At 42.1% G+C, this 16,621-nt stretch overlaps 1 protein-coding gene across 1 annotated transcript; it reads left to right on the forward strand.

The window, feature by feature from the left end:
• The first annotated feature begins 1,478 nt into the window (after positions 1-1,478).
• Positions 1,479-15,800, forward strand: NR2C2 (nuclear receptor subfamily 2 group C member 2). The gene is made up of 14 exons (XM_054387200.1): positions 1,479-1,565; positions 2,673-2,873; positions 4,182-4,284; positions 5,289-5,468; positions 7,065-7,212; positions 7,546-7,548; positions 8,676-8,766; positions 9,152-9,285; positions 9,582-9,759; positions 10,708-10,829; positions 11,314-11,453; positions 12,184-12,321; positions 13,858-13,963; positions 15,620-15,800. The coding sequence occupies exons 1-14, from the start codon at positions 1,494-1,496 to the stop codon at positions 15,792-15,794; spliced, it is 1,791 nt and encodes a 596-aa protein (XP_054243175.1). The 5' UTR covers positions 1,479-1,493; the 3' UTR covers positions 15,795-15,800.
• Positions 15,801-16,621: the final 821 nt, after the last annotated feature.

The following is a 16,621-nucleotide window of genomic DNA, read 5'->3' on the forward strand; positions in this document are numbered from 1 at the left end:
AGAATTTCCAGGATCATTTCAACAGACCTTGTTTAGATTTTGTTGAGTAAAGGCCATTTTTTTTTATCAGGTTCCAAACTAAGAATGGCAAAAATGCATGTACCAATAGTGGAAAAGATAGGTGTAGACATCTGCGTCTGCAGACCCTTCTCTGTGTTAAAGACTGAGGGCTTCACCTCGTTTATTTCTGAAAAAAACACAAATGCTAAGGTACCTTTTTTAAGCATCTGTATATCTGAAGCTTCTTAAATGAGGCTGGATGATGGCAGGGAGTGGCAGGCAGTGCCTCTGTAGCTGTGAGCTGACTGGAAGGACTACAATACAAGAGCCTCACCTCCCCTGTGGTCACAGTTACTAAGAAGGAGCAATTAGTGCTAAGGGTCACACCAATAAATCTGAGGAGGAACAAAAACAAAGTCTGAGTATGCACAACCAGAATTATGTGTGTACCAGTGCCACCTCCCTTCTGTAAGCAGAAGAGAAAGGCTGTCAAGCCAATGTTATGTTGCGTGTTTAACGTTAACATTCCACAGTTTGGCTCTGAAGCAAGTTTTTCAAGCTTTTTTTCAGATACTCAGAACTAGGTTGGCATTATAGTTTGGTGCTCTATAAAGATACAGAATAGAACAAGAAGCAATAGTATTTCAGAAAAAAATGAGCAGCATCCTGAAGCAGAAAAGCAAAAATTGGCGAATAACAAAAAGGGGAGGAGGATCTGAGCACACAAGCCAACTAGGATTCTAGTTTATTCTTCTGTCTGCAGCAGAGATAGGCAGATAGGTAACCAGCCATCTGAATTTGAGTTTTTTACCTCAGTGCTGGGCAGTTAAAACCATTCTTGCTTCTACTGGAAGCCTGAAGTCTGTTTTCTGCAAGGGAGCTGTATAGACACCATGCTTTCAGAAGGCTTCAGAGCTTAAATGTAGACATCAAAACTTGTGCCCAGTTTGGTCAGGTGGGAGTTCTCCAGTCTTACAACAGATTCCGTGTCTCTCTTGTGCCATGTATGTGCTTGGGGCCTAGAGAAAACGTTTCTGTATTTAGTCTCCCTTACAATTCGAAGTAATCCATAAAATATATAGGAGTTACTAAGAGGTGAAGTATTTAATGTTATACATTATGGTGTTGTTTGTTTTTACAGAAGCATAAGATGAGACAAATATGTAATAAAAAGTTGGAAAATAGTGTTTGTGCATTTCAGTAAGCTGAAGGATCAGAGAGTGATTATCCAGTGGTTAATTGGAGGCAGGGGGGGTGTCTGGTTTTGGTTATCTCTCAGTTTCATTGGATTGCCCCAAAAGCTAATGCTGTGATAATTCATTGAAAGCAAATACAAACTTACTGGCTAACTTTGCAATAACTGCCGTGCTCTGGGGCCATCTGGTCCTCAATAAACACACGTCTGTCACAGTTCAGTGTTATAGCAGTGAGTGAATGCTGTGTGTTGCTCACAGGTGCAGGCTGCTCAGGCTTCCCTATCTGAATCTCCAGTGATGACCAGCCCTTCCCAGCGTATCCAGATCATTTCCACAGACTCCTCTGTAGCTTCCCCACAACGCATCCAGGTGAGAATCCATTGATCAAGTCTTCTGAGTTTGTTTCCTCCTCCCAATTAGCTTTGTACGCAAGCGTGCTGAAGTCTATGGAAGGCTTCCTTAGAGAGGAAGTTTGGGTTGATGAAAAGTTGGAGTCAGCAGTGTGACCTAACATCCAAAAAAGGACCAACCCAGACGTGAGGTGCATCAAGCACAGCTAGCTCTTTACTGCAATAATGTGACCCCACCTTAAGTAGTGTGTGCAGATTTGGATTCCTCAATATAAGGACATTATACTGTTAGAAGGTGGCCAAGGTTGTGAAAGGCCTCAAGGGTAAGACTTACAAGGAGCGGCTGAGGTCACTTGGTTTGTTGAGCTTGGAGAAGGCCGAGAGATGACTTCATCACATTCCACTACTTCCTCAAGTGGGGACAGTAAAGGAGGAGGTGCTGATCTTCTTCTCTATGGTGACCAGCAATAGGACATCTTGAAATGGAATGAAGCTTCATCAGGAGAAGTTCAGATTGGACCAGAGGAAAAGGTTCTTCACTGAGAGGGTGGTTGGTTACTGGAATAGGCTCCCCAGGGAAGTGGTCATGCCACCAAGCATGTCAGAGTTCGAGTGTCCGGGCGATGCTCTTAGTTATATGGTTTAGTTTTAGGTAGTCCTGCAAGGAGAAGGGTGTTGGACTCGATGGTCTTTATGGGTCCCTCCAACGTGGAGTATTCTGCAATTCCATGACATCTTTGTGGTGCATATGCCCTGCACGTCAGCTGCCGTTCATCAGCTGCAGTCTGGGATCCGCTAGATCCAACTCCTTTGGAACAGTTCAGTGTGGTTACAATATCTGCCTGTACCTCTGTTATGAGCAGTATCAGACTGGCATTTTCACAGCTTTCTGGTGCTTTCCATCCTTGTGGATACATATCTATTAAATACAAAGACACTGGACTGGAATTTCTTGTTCTGTGGGTAGCTGCAATAACTTTGCACCAGTGTGGTAAATATGCAGATAGCAAAACAATGAGTAACAAGGACCATTATCAGACAGCATCATAGAATTCTGAGACAGAATAAAAGGTTTTGCAACGTGACGTGTACGGTGCCTCATAAAATTCTTCAATGTGTTTTACAGATTGTGACAGATCAGCAAACAGGTCAAAAGATCCAAATAGTGACAGCAGTGGACTCAGCTGTGTCTCCAAAGCAACAGTTTATTTTAGCCAGTCCAGATGGAACTGGTGCAGGAAAGGTGATACTGGCAGCACCAGAGACATCTAATGCCAAACAGCTCATCTTTACCACCGCAGACAACATCGTGCCGGGCAGGATTCAGGTCAATACAGTAACTGCAACAGAAAAGAATGTTTTGGGGTTTTTTTCCCCAGTTTTTGATTTTTAGATTATTTAAGTCTATAATTGCTTTAAGACAAATTGCAATAGAGTTCTGAAGATCTGACATGGATTAGACCATACTAATTGTAAGGCTTCATCATTCATTAATGCTGTTGTCACATTCCTTCGCACTCAGCACCCCTTGTTGTACGTTCTCATTAAAATTCCAAAGGCATAGGCAAATACTTAAGATGGTGCTTGTGAGGAGTGCCAGGATTTCAGATGGTCTATGGTAGATTCACAGATACAGAGAGATACAGCTCACCGGAGCAAGCCTACACTCCCTGTATGGTGTTAAGACCTTGCAGTAAAAGCTCTTTGAGCAGCAGCTGTCCTTTGACAGTTGTGTGAGGGTCATGAGCATGATGCAGGAAAACAGGAGCTTTGCAGAACCAATTGTACGCACAATGACCTCTGCAGTCAGAGCTGAGATTAATTCCTAGCAGTCCTCAAAAAAAAGTGCCTGGTCCCTATTGCTGCTGGTACAGTAGAGAATATTTACAGGAAGAAGCATTTGTTCTTACATGAATCTATGAAAAACTCTATCAATAGTCTTTGAAGATGTATTTGGCTGTGCTAAATGGGTCATCTGATGTTACAGAGGGGTGAGGAGGGGTTAAAATGTTCCACTTCAAGCAGAATGTTCTGAACACAAGTGTTGGAATCCAAGGCCTTCAGAAGGGAAACTGTTTCTTTAATGGCCTTCAGCTTTAACCCCTCTGAAACATACACACCCAATAGCTTGAGAAGGGATAGATGGTGGAGGCCCCATCCCTGCATACATTCAAGGTCAGGCTTGATGGGAGTCTGAGCAACCTAGTCTAGTTGGGTATGTCACTGCTTACTGCAGGTTGGACTAGGTGATTCTTAGAGGTCCTTTCCAACCCAGTGCATTCTATCATTCTATGTGGACAGCATCTGAAACACAACCATCTCTGGATAAATACAGCAGCCACTGAAAGTAATTGTAAGAAGGAAAAAGTACTGTTGGCAGTACAAGTCAGGAAGCTTTCTTGTGCTGAACAGAGCCAGGACTTTGACTTGGAGTTTGTTTTGCTAGGACTGAACAGTTTCACCACTGGCAGTAAAGCTCCCCCTGCTTTGGTTTTATACCACTTCACTTCCTTCTGCATGTAATCCTTACTCTGAAATTCAGCCACCTCTTCTCAGCTCTATGCAGAGCTTTTACACTTGTGTCAGAAGCAAATATTGGCTCATGACCTCTCTTTGTTCTGGAATTTTGCTTTAGATAGTAACAGACTCTGCTTCGGTGGAACGTTTGCTGGGAAAAGCCGATATTCAGCGGCCCCAAGTTGTAGAATATTGCGTAGTCTGTGGTGATAAAGCATCAGGTAAGGCAGCACAGCAAGGAGTCGGGAAGAAACTTGATTGGAAGGATGACTGGGCTGAAGGAAGGAGGCTTCATGTGTTTTTCCTATGGCATAAGTCTGAAATGGGAAAGGATAATATTGTCCTGTGTACCTATACACAGATGAGATGAACTCTGCTTGGAAGGATATTAGTTTGTGCTTCAGCTGGAGTGTGTGATAATCTGCATGTGCTGAAAAAGGGAATAAGGATTGAATAGCTCCTGGTAACTGCAAGAGGTGATGGTAGGCATGGCTTCTCCACAGCTATGGGCAGCCATACCCTGAACATCTCACCTAGAAAAGTCTGCTTGCTCGAGGATAGCACTCCTTAGCACTCCCTAGCAAACTTAAGGCTTCCTGGTAGATTTTGGTCTTTCACTATCAGAGAAATAGACAAGTGGAGATCAAGTGAATCCTCTGTTCCAGATCCATGCAGTAACAAGGGGTCTATAAGGTAACGTCTCCCATCAGCTAAAGAAGCGGGCAGTGCTACCTTGCTTACCAAGGAGACGTGCTTCCTGTCTCTGTCTTGCTTTCTTGTGTTTAAGTGCTTATGTAGTTCAAACCATACCAGAATGGATACATGTAGGAATTTTAAATTAGTGTTGCTATTAAACCTTTGCTGTACAGTTACTTGCAAACTCCTAACCTGTAGGTTCTTTTAATGTGTGCTATAACCTGTAACAGCACTTGGAACTGCATCTGTTCTTCTCCAGAAATGGGAGCTACCACCTCACAGGCCTCTAATAGAGAAACAGGATTAGCCTTCCTCTCTTCTCTCCACTCTCCCACCAAAAAAAGCCCTGACAACAGATAAACAAGAAGCATCCTGTAAGACTTAAAGAATACATTCATGGTCTAAAATGATTAAGAATACAGAGTAAATATAAGGGGTGACTTTTGCAGTGTTTTACTTGTTTAAGGTAACCATATCTCTGTTATAATGTAAGTCATTTCCATCTGATAACAATGTACCTGTTTCTTAGGTCGTCATTATGGTGCTGTCAGTTGTGAGGGATGCAAAGGTTTCTTCAAAAGGAGTGTAAGGAAGAATCTGACCTACAGTTGTCGTAGCAACCAGGACTGTATCATCAACAAACACCATCGGAATCGCTGCCAATTCTGTAGGCTGAAGAAATGTCTGGAGATGGGCATGAAAATGGAATGTGAGTGCTCAGCACACGATGTGGTACTGTTTCTGCTGTGTAATACGTGTGGGAGGTAGGACTTTTGAGTGTGCTCTCTGTGTTGCTTGAAGGAAACAGACCTTTGAGCACCCAAGGCACCTACTGTATCTTTCTTTCATCACCATTTTGTGTCTGAGGTGCAGGAGTGTTTTGAGCCATACCTTACACTACTGCAGTCTTCGAGGAGCCCCGTTAGAGCCTCACTTAAGAGTGCTTGCTAAAAACAGAGTATGTCCACAGTATTTTAACAGAGAGGTACATAAAGTTCAGAATCTGCTTTCTTCTGGTTTTGCTGCTTTTTCAGGCAGTGGTAAAAAGTAATCATTGGCCTTTTTTTCCCCCTTTTTATGTTTTTATGTTAATTTGGTCATTCATGGGCATGGTTTTGTGGGGCATTGTATAAGCTGTCAGATTTTAAACAGTGCACTTTCATGTTTGTACACAGTGCTTTGTATTCCAGTGCTGGCATCCAAACCTCTCTTTCAATGTGTTTTGTCTCCAGTTTGTAGTACCTCTGCTTCTTGAGTCCAGCACTTCATGAACTGGTTGTTTTGTGATAAATTTGTGGACAACTGAAGGTGAAGAAACATGCACTTGCATTTTTCCACTCGATCTAGGCAGGATAAATTCCAGCCACTAGGTTGAAGAGAGGCAGAACTTTTAAGCTGTAAATACAGAGATCTTTATTGTTTCTTACCCCAATATAATTAAGATCTATTGTTACTGACTTTGTTGGGCATTGGGACTGGAATGAATGGATGTGAGTGAATTGCTCCTTCTGCAGAGACTCATCTGATCAATGTCTATAAATATGTGAAGGGTGGGTGTCAAGTGGAGGGGGTCAGGCTCTTTTTGGTGGTTCACAGTGATAGGACAAGGAACAATGGGTTCAAACTTGAACAAAGAAGATTTCACCTCAACATGAGGAGAAACTTCTTTACAGTGAGGGTGTCAAAGCACTGGAACAGGCTCCCCAGGTGGGGTTATGGAGTCTCCTTCTCTGGAGACTTTCAAACCCCACCTAGATGCATTCCTGTGCAGACTACCCTAAGCGATCCTGCTCTGGCAGGGGGTTTGGACCTGATGATCTCTTGAGGTCCCTTCCAACCTCTGATACACTGTGATACTGTGATAGCATGATCTCCCAGCCAGTTCCTCTGCATTGCTCACCTAACTGCCTGTCTCAACTTTTTCTGGATTCATTCTGATTTTGCATTGTTTGGAATCATCCACATTATGGCTGCATCTAATATCCAAGTACAGCTTTACCTATGAAAACAAACAATTTGTTCAAACACCTCTTTCAGCACCTAACTAAATGCCAGTGCAATATCAAACTTGTCCTGCAGTTCAGCAACGCTGAAAGCAAATGATCAGCCTGTGACTTTTCTTAGTTAGAGATGGACACAATTACAGGGAGAGTAAAATTGGAGCCTGTGCTTTCCTCAGTCTTCATATTCAGTTTCCAGTTTCATACTGAGCTGACACACCATCATAGCTGTTCAAGCAAATCCTACTCTGAGAATTCTACTTCCTTTTTGTGTTTTGCTTTCAAATCTGCACGTTTGTCTGTAGCTGTTCAGAGTGAAAGAAAGCCTTTCGATGTGCAGCGTGAAAAACCAACCAACTGTGCAGCTTCCACTGAGAAGATCTATATCAGGAAAGACCTGCGGAGCCCTCTGATAGCAACTCCAACGTTCGTGGCAGACAAAGATGGGACGCGGTGAGTGCCTCAGCTGGACAGGCCTTGTTAAGGTTATTTGTGTGCAGGGCTTAGCAGGCACACCTAGGCTCTAAAGAATTAGACAGAGAAGAGATCCCTTCACAAACCATCTGTTTCCATTGCCAGGACCAACCCAGACTGTTGTGCTTCTCCTGAAGGTTTTTATGTCTGAGCACTGCTGCTCAGAGATGTGTCTCAGCCAGCTCGAGGCACAGACAAGACAAATCTGTGGTGTTGGAGCCAAAAGCATGCAGGCTCAGGCTGTGATACATTCGGGCTAGCACTGCCCTGAAAGCAAATCTGCAGATGGCAGCCTCAGTCTTCCTTCTAAAGACAGTGATGAAAGGGACTGCAGCAGCTGCTCATCCAGATCCCAAGAGACCAGTTTCAGCAAGAAAACAGCAGGAGGGACTCCGAGATTATTCTCTTACTCAGTTGTCTCCACAGGCAGTTGGTGTGGAAATGAGGATCATAGCTGACAGAGGCAAGATTTGTCTTTTTTTTGAAGAGACTGATTGAGAACTCTGGGTTAAATATCACATTGGTAAAACTCTTGGTCCGGTTAGACACTGCAGTTAGGAAGGCTGGGCTGCAGATTTCTTGGAGAATTGTTTTTTACTGTTTTCATTCAAAAGCACCTCTCACTGACACATTTTCTTCTTTGAGAGTCCCTTGCCCTTACAGCCCTGTAAACAATATTCTAGTCATTAAGTGTGAGTCTCTAGTGTTTACGTGGGATTCAGATTTCTATGAGGCATGATAAGTTGCTGCCTGTGGTAGTTCACAAAGTTAGTTGTTAGTCTCAGACACCTTAAACTATAAATTCCCTGTGGCCCTGAGCTGTCGTGTGAGATTTGTGTTGGGTTATGTAGACTTGGAGTGTTAGATAAGTAACAAACAAACTTACCCTTGCTGACTATGAAGACTTTCCACTGTCTCCCTAAATTAAATACAGGCAAAGGAAAGTATCTTTGGTCAAAAAGTAGCTAAAGTAAAGGCAGCAGAGATTTCATGCAGACCTTGATTCCACAACTGTTTATGGCTCTATCTTGGAATGCAGAATTTGTTTATTTTACACAGGCTTCTTTCTACACTGCTGTCCATTGTCTAGCTTGGAATGCACAGTAATGCCTTCCTCCAACATCTAAAGCTTAACTCTAAGGTGTTAAGTTAATTCTGAGACGACAAGGAGACAATATCTTTCCTTGAAACAGAATAAACCAGCATGACAAGAGGCTGTTTGGAAAGCTGTCACTGCTTTTGCACAGGAAAGGTGAACATATTCCAGACTTGCTGTCTTTCAGGCTGTGCTTTGGAAACTTTCACTAAGATTTAAGTCCTGATTAATAAACTCTGAGCTTCATTAAACTGTTCATTTAAAAGTTGGTAATCCCTTTTACTCTGGCATAGGTTGTTAATGGAAAGTACTACTGACTGTCAGATGCCTTACGCTTTTTGAACAGGTCAGGTCTTCTTGATCCAGGAATGCTTGTGAATATTCAGCAGCCTTTGATCAGGGATGATGGCACAGTCCTCCTAGCTGCTGACTCTAAGGTATTTATCTTTCAGTTAGGTTCTGAGCATAGATATTTGTTTGGTCAGATTATTTTAGCTACGTAAATAAACAGAAATAGTTCTTGCTCTTGAGAAAGTAAAGATGGGGTAAGTCTGAAGATCTGTAGGTATGGAGGCAATGAGCTGATCAGCAGGAACATGATTTCTGGGTGGGTGTATTTCTGCATGTTGGCCTCAGGTAGGTCTCCACCTGACAGATCAGCTGGGGCTAGGACTGATGACTGCAGAGGATTTAATGACCACCGTGTAGGTGTCCAGGAGGAAGCAAAAGGTACACAAGGGAAGAAGAGCACAAAGGTTAGAAATGGAAACACTGATACATCATCTGTAATTCTGGTCTACTGATATGGTGCTTCCTTTTCAGGCTGAAACAAGCCAGGGTGCTTTAGGAACACTAGCAAATGTTGTAACATCTCTGGCTAACCTGAGTGAGTCACTAAACAATGGAGATACTTCTGAAGTTCAACAAGAAGAGCAATCTGCAAGTGAGATCACACGGTACGCATTCACACTTGATTTTGATGAGCAGTTTGCATTCTGTATGGTGGATTTTTGCATCATTTAGTGAAGCAGTTTGGCATTGGGACACCAAAGTCAGTAAAGATTGCACCCTGCTTTGAAACTCATTTTTCACAAATCCAGGTTTGACTGTTGTCCTCTTGTGAAGAAGTGTCTTCTGTCTGTCGCCTCTAAGTGGAAATGCTTTATAGCATTTAATTTGACCACTGCTCTGTTTTTTTAAGGTGTAGGGAAGCACTCTTTCATTGTTTTTTTCCTTCTTTCCCCACCCCCAGGGCATTTGATACTTTGGCTAAAGCACTTAATACCACAGATGGTGCACCAGCTCATACCTTGACAGATGGCATGGATCCTACAGGAGGAGGGAATATTCATGTAATCAGTAGAGATCAGTCCACACCAATTATTGAAGTGGAAGGACCCCTACTTACAGATACACATGTCACATTTAAGGTACATGCTTCTGTAAATGTCTTACTGAACAAGCTAACACTTAGGACATGACCCAATATCACTTTGCTATGGTTTCTTTATTCTTATATGCAATTTTGGCAATATAATCTTGGAAAACATTTCCTGGTAAAAAGCCTCTAATACAATTTTCAGTCTTGCATGCTCTCTAAAGGGTATAGGTGTTATTTCGTAAGGATGCTTTAACATTTATTTCACTCTCCAGTGCTGTGGATAATCACTTCCCATGTTGTCCATACAGTATGATGTCTTGCTTGCTGCATTTATAATTTTAGAGTGTAAAACTCTCATCTGAAAGGCTTCTTTATATAAAGAGGTTACTGTGCCTTAACCACTGAAAAAATCTTGCCTTTTAGAGCTGACTCAACTTCAGTTTGAATGCAAACACAGGATGATAAACAGTGTGTGCAAAACAATAAGGGTATTGTTCACCTCGCTGTGATCAGATTGCACTGGTTCAAAAAACAGATCATTACTGAAATAAAGTAATATTTAATGTGCTCCAACTGTTGTCATAACCTGCTTATTCCCATTCTTGGTGCTCTGTGATTGTATATTCCTATTGCATCACCTTCCCACTTGAGAGGCTTAGATCCCAGATTTTATTTCACTTCTTTTTACAAAGTTTTAAAAGATCTTTTGTACCATTGTGTTAGGGCACATTCCCCAGAGCAGTGGAGCTAATTATTATTCCATGCATATTTTAAAGGGAAACATTTGAGCTCTCTTGCACATCATTTCTTGTCTGCTATTCCCATTTTGCATTCCTTGCCAGTAGCAATGAGTTTTCTTTTGACAACTTCTTGTCATGCAGCTGCTTATGACAATAGACTGTGAAAGCTTGAATGTTACTGCTGGTTCTTTCTTCAGTAATGACAATCGGCTTGTGTCTGAACTGTATACATTGTGCTGTCCTTCTGTTTTTTGCAGCTGACAATGCCCAGCCCAATGCCAGAGTACCTGAATGTGCACTACATCTGTGAGTCTGCATCACGACTGCTTTTCCTCTCTATGCACTGGGCTAGGTCCATACCTGCATTTCAAGCTCTTGGGTAAATGGACGGTTGCTTCCTAATGAATCTGAGCACTGAGCTGAACACTCTTCAGCTGTTTGTGGTTTTTAAATGATGATATTCTTTAATGAATTACTTAAAATGTGTGAAGACTGTGCAATATTCTCCTTTTTAAAGAATAATATAGATGTCAGAGGAGAGGATAAGGACAATAACTGCTGTTACTGCACTTACAGAAGCTAAAGCTATATCAAAGGCAGGCCTTTAATTTGTAGAAATAGATCTTGGTACAGACCTGTTGAGCACCATTTTACAGATCACCTGAAGGAGATTCCTGTAGTCAGCCTGTCACTTTTTGTTGCTTTCTGAAGCACCTGTAATATGCTAATAAATACCTCCTAGGAAAGGGGGTTTCTATACATTACTCCACATTACTAATTGTTACAATTAACACAACTGCACAGGGTGATGCCAGCCTGAGAAGCAAAGCAGCTGCAGTGGTTTGATTTTCTGTTGCCCACAGGCAGGATTGCAACACGAGCCTCGTGCGTGCCTGCTGGAATGAGCTCTTCACCCTGGGCCTGGCGCAGTGTGCGCAGGTGATGAGCCTGTCCACCATCCTGGCAGCTATTGTCAATCACCTCCAGAACAGCATCCAGGAAGGTGTGTTCCCAGGCTGTGTCCCCATGCCTGCTCAGTCCTGTCCTTCGGTAAAGTCGCTCAGCAGGTGGCAGAAGAGCAAGGCAGGGTACCCAGGGGAAGCAGGAGCCTGCTCTTGCAGAATTACCTGTCCTCTGCAGCTCTTGTTGCACTCACCTCACAGACACCTTTGTGGGGTAGAAGTGTCTGCAGAATAAATGGGGATGAGGTTGGAGGACATACTTTGTCTTCTGCATCTGACTGGTGGTACAGAGAGAGACAACATCCTGAAGCTGGATGTGCTCACAGAGCTTTGCTCCTGCCCAGACGTAGCACTGCTGCTCTTTGCTGAGTTCTGGAGAAGCCAAATCCATGCTGTTTGAAAATGAGGACTGAAAGATAGCATTTGTGCTCTGTTCCCAGAGTCACTCCAGCCACTTGTAGAGTATTTCACCATGATCTGAAAGCCTCTGCTCGAACCAATACATCACCACAACATGACTGGTGTTGCAGATTGTGCTGTATTAGCAAAACTATGCCACAGAGTTAACATTCTGTTTGCTAGCCCTTTCTGACTCAGCTTTAGAAATCTTCTCTTCCGTAATTATTCAGGCCATCCTTAAATGGGTTTGAGACAGCAAATGACACAAAAGGCTTTAAAAAATACCACTTCACTTGTTTTATAATGGGATATTGGTTAATACATCAGATGTACTGGAGCTCACATGAAATAATAAGCATTATCTTTTTGCAGACAAACTTTCTGGAGACAGAATAAAGCAAGTCATGGAACACATCTGGAAACTTCAGGAGTTCTGTAACAGCATGGCCAAGCTTGATATCGATGGATATGAATATGCATATCTTAAAGCCATAGTCCTCTTTAGCCCTGGTAAGGAACTTAGTCACCCTAAATCATAAGCATTCATATGCCAGCGTTTCAGCTATTAGATGTGTAAGATTAATGTCTTGAGATGTGACTGATCTGTTAAGGTGCAGACAAAATAATTACTCCATGATTATTTTTCACAAACAATGTGTGTTTTAAAAATAACTCTGGAGCAAAATACCCATGTTATTTAGAGTTGCAAGACAGCAGGTGTTTGCTGTGCACCCGCCTTGGAACACCAGCTTCTCTGCTACCTTCAGCTGAGAACGTGGAAGCAGTGAGTTACCTGGGATGTGCACTAGCAGTAGCAGTGAAGTAAATGGCAGGAAGGATTACAGTAAACACATCCTTAACAGTAATAAAAAAAGAAGTTGGCTTCAATTTGAATATTTGTAATAAACTTCTAAGAGGGATTAATGAAATAGGAGTGGAAATACCACTGTATTTTATATGGGACATCCACAAAAATCTCCAAAACTAAATGTAAACAGGCTGTCTCCCGTTTGTTACCAACAATGACAGCAGACACCTAAAGCGAGACAAAGCATTGTTTATGAGGTAGGAAGACTCACTGCAAGAAGAGACTTGAGGTTTTCTGGAATGATAAGGTAAGGACTTTTAAAGAAAGGGGAAGTGACAGTGGAGAAGTGTTCCTAGGACACAGAAAAGTTAATTTAAAGCAGTTGACAGGCTGAGTGGAAGGGAAACTCTTGCTCAGAAATGTAAATAATTTCCATTAATTTAGCGGTGTTTACCACTTTGAATGTAACAAAATACAAAGAAAAGGATTATCTTGTTAGCAGGGCTGGGGTTTGTTTGGGATTTTGCTGGCTTGGGGTTTTTTTCATTGATATTTTTCTCTTTGTAGTAAAATTTACTTTAATTAGAAGATATTGATGTACTGAAATTTGCTTTTGAGTTTTTTTTGCAGAGTGTACCATTAGGGTTAGGTTTATTAGGATTTTTTTTCAAGCTGGAGAAGCAAGAAACTCTCCAGACTCAAACTGACCCTGTCCCATTTCAAGGGAAGAGCCATTTTGAAGAAAACACTGAAGCTGTTTGGGACTAGTCAGATATGTGGCATTTTCTGTTGCTTTCTGATCATGCAGCTGTCTTTGAGGAGCTGAGCCAACTGGAATTAAAACGTGAAACAGAGCTGGGATGGTCAAGAAATTGATCTGTCAAGAAAACAGCCATAGCTACTGCTCAGTCAGCACAGTTAGTTGATATCACAGAGGCAAACACCTTTAAAAGAGCAAGCTTAGAAACATAAACTAGGAGTGGCATTGCCTGGTATGTACCTGTAGGCTTAATGTTTGTCCTCTTTCTTGTGCATGCACACTGCTAGAGAGAAAAGTGGGAAAACTAGTGCTAAAGCGAGGAAACAAATGTTTAGTGGAGTGTGTTTCTTTATACAGCTAACATGTTAAACATCACAGAGAAATATTTACATGAAATTAAATGCAAGAATCTTATAACTACATATTTATCACGTTGTCCAGGGGAAAATCCACATACAGAAATGTTTTGTCTCCTTAGATCACCCTGGTCTGACCAGTTCAACCCAAATAGAAAAATTCCAGGAGAAGGCACAGATGGAATTGCAGGACTATGTACAAAAAACCTATCCAGAAGATACTTATAGGTATTTATTGTCTATAGTACCCAAAGTAATGGCAAGAGTGCAGAACAACATCACTGATGTAAAACTTTGCTTTTTGGCATCTGCTCTTTTTTGACTGTGGGTGAGAAAGAAGTTGTTCATAAAAGCTAGCAGATTTGTTTAAGGATAGACAGAAGCCAGAAGTTGTCTGACTTCTTCCATGTAAACTAACCTTGAGTGTTTTTGGAGGTTGTTTTTTGAGAGTCTCGTTGCCATGTTTAGAAAAGTAAGCAGACTTTACTAGAATCTCAGGAATAAATGCCTCAAACTTCTTTCATTGCAGCTGCCTCCTTTTTTCAAGTTAGTTGTCCAAGAGGCTTTGTGGTAATAAAAGGTGATTATGGTCTTGTTTTATTTTCACCTAACTGTTCCTGTTTCTTACTTGCTAGAAATAATTACCCTATTTTCTGATATGCTCCATCAAAACTATTTTAAATTTCATGAGCACAATGATTCTCTGCACTGCAAAAGTAATTCTAACTTCTGCCTAGGAATATACCCTAGAACATGCTCTCCCTTGCTGTGGAAGGTATCCTCATGTAAAGAAGCAAACCCATACGCTTGAGCAAGGTCTGGAGCTCATATTGCTGTAGAACCCACTCAACCAAAAAACAGCACAAAAAGCCTTTAAGGAGAGCTTCCTCCACCTCAGAAACTGTTTTCTGCACCGATCTTACAGAGTTAACATTGTGTGGGGCAGCAGAAAGGGCATCAGGACTCCCAGTGAGTGCAGTGGAGATGGGATTCTCTACCTCAGAATCATCCTCAAGTCCCACATTCTTCTCCAGTGTGCAGTGCAGTTGTTCTGGTTTGATGCATGAGAGCTGGGTACCTGCCATAAAAAGAAATACAGCATTTGTTCCATATGCTTTCTTCTCTGAATAATGGCTTGAGGAAGAAAATCAGTTTTACTCTATAGAATCATAGAATGGCTTGAGTTGGAAGAGGCCTTAAAGATAATCTAGTTCCAAGTGCCCTGGCATGGGCAGGTACAGCTTCAATTAGACCAGGTTGCTCAAAGCCTCGTCCAGCCTGGTCTTAAACATTTCCAGGGATGAGGTGAAAAGTCCTTTGTCCTTTATTTTAACTGATGCTGTCTGTATCCCCATGCTCACCCACAAAGCAGTTCTGGATTGCAAATCTGACTATTTCTGAGCAACCAAATGCTGGCACAGACTGAGACAGGAGCTCAGGTGCTGTAGTTTTCAGCAGAGCAGCAGCATCACTCCAGTCTTTCTGCAGGGTTCCCCTCCAAAGTAACAGGAACTTAACAGGAGGGATCTTAACGTATTTGTGTCCATCCCTATGAAAGCATTTCCCAGGGGCCACTTTACTGCTGCCTGAACTATGAAGTGCTTCCAGAGCTGGGAGTCTCAAAGGCAGGTCAGGCGGACTGTGGGTTGCAGCTAGACATTCTCTCTATGAAGGGAATGGAAGTGGCTGTGGGGGGAGGTGCTTTTCATTTCACATGTGGGGCAGGAAAGGAACCCTTCTTTGTATGGTGGCTCAGTTAGCTTTAATTGCCTCTTGGCTCACATTCATGAGTGATGGTAGCAGTAAAAGCAGATCCAAGCCTTCAGGCACAAAGCATTCGGCACGGGTGCTCTGTGTTTGTAATCCACTGAACTTCTCTTGCAGGCTTGCGCGGATTCTGGTTCGCCTGACAGCGCTCAGGCTGATGAGCTCCAGCATCACCGAGGAACTGTTTTTTACTGGGCTCATTGGAAATGTTCCCATTGACAGCATAATCCCCTACATTCTCAAAATGGAAACAGCAGAATATAATGGTCAGATAACTGGCACCTCTGCATAGTGGAACAGCAGGATTTGATGGATCAAAGTAATTTTTGTACGAACATACAATGAGGAAACTAAAGGAAGCCTTTCGGTATGTACAAGTATTTCCAACTTGTCAGTTTCCTGTCAGAGTTCTCCTTGTCTGTTTGCTGACACTGACAGGATTTCAGCAGTTACTACAAGACCTGCTGTAGGACCTTTTCTGCCACAAGGAATATTTTCAATGCCTTTCATTTCAAAGGCTATAGATTACTGAACATACTTTTCACATGCTTTGTATTTAGAAATTATCAGTGGTTAAAAGTAGAGTTTTATAATATCAAAAATGAGTAATAAAATTACTTTTAAAGTAAAAAGAACAATATGTATATATTTAAAAATATCCTTGGAAGTACTGTCTAATAAATGCCAGGGTATAATACTAGCACTTTGTAAGCATTTGCTGTCACACTGACGACATCATCAACATCCTGCTTATAAGTGTGGAGAATTAAAGTAATGGCATATGTCCTTAGTCCAGATGCTGGTGTTCTCTGTCTAAGTGTAGAATGCTACAGGAGACAATCATTTATTCTACAAAAAGTCACTTGCTCTTATGTTAGACATGAAAGAGGAATGTGGGCTCATCCCTCAGATATCCTCATCATCTGAAGCCGTGCTCTGCTGTAGCTCACAGCACCATGCAGTCACAGAGACTGGGACATGCTACAGGAATTACCCAGACTAGGAGGAAAATGTGTTTCATGCCATGGTGATGAGGAAATGTTGGGGTTCCTTAAAGCTTTTGCTCTGACCAACACAGTCATGGCAAATGTTATTCTAATAGGAAGTTTTTGATTGTGG

The sequence above is a fragment of the Indicator indicator genome, chromosome 15, assembly GCF_027791375.1.
Source record: "Indicator indicator isolate 239-I01 chromosome 15, UM_Iind_1.1, whole genome shotgun sequence".
NCBI classification, from domain to species: domain Eukaryota; kingdom Metazoa; phylum Chordata; class Aves; order Piciformes; family Indicatoridae; genus Indicator; species Indicator indicator.

What these genes read in the sequence shown, in the direction of transcription:
- NR2C2 (XM_054387200.1), top strand. Translation starts at nt 1,494, where the DNA reads ATGACCAGCCCTTCCCAGCGTATCCAGATCATTTCCACAGACTCCTCT. An exon ending in GATGGGCATGAAAATGGAAT is followed by an intron (nt 5,469 to 7,064) that starts GTGAGTGCTCAG and finishes GTTTGTCTGTAG; the next exon opens with CTGTTCAGAGTGAAAGAAAG. An exon ending in TATCCAGAAGATACTTATAG is followed by an intron (nt 13,964 to 15,619) that starts GTATTTATTGTC and finishes CTTCTCTTGCAG; the next exon opens with GCTTGCGCGGATTCTGGTTC.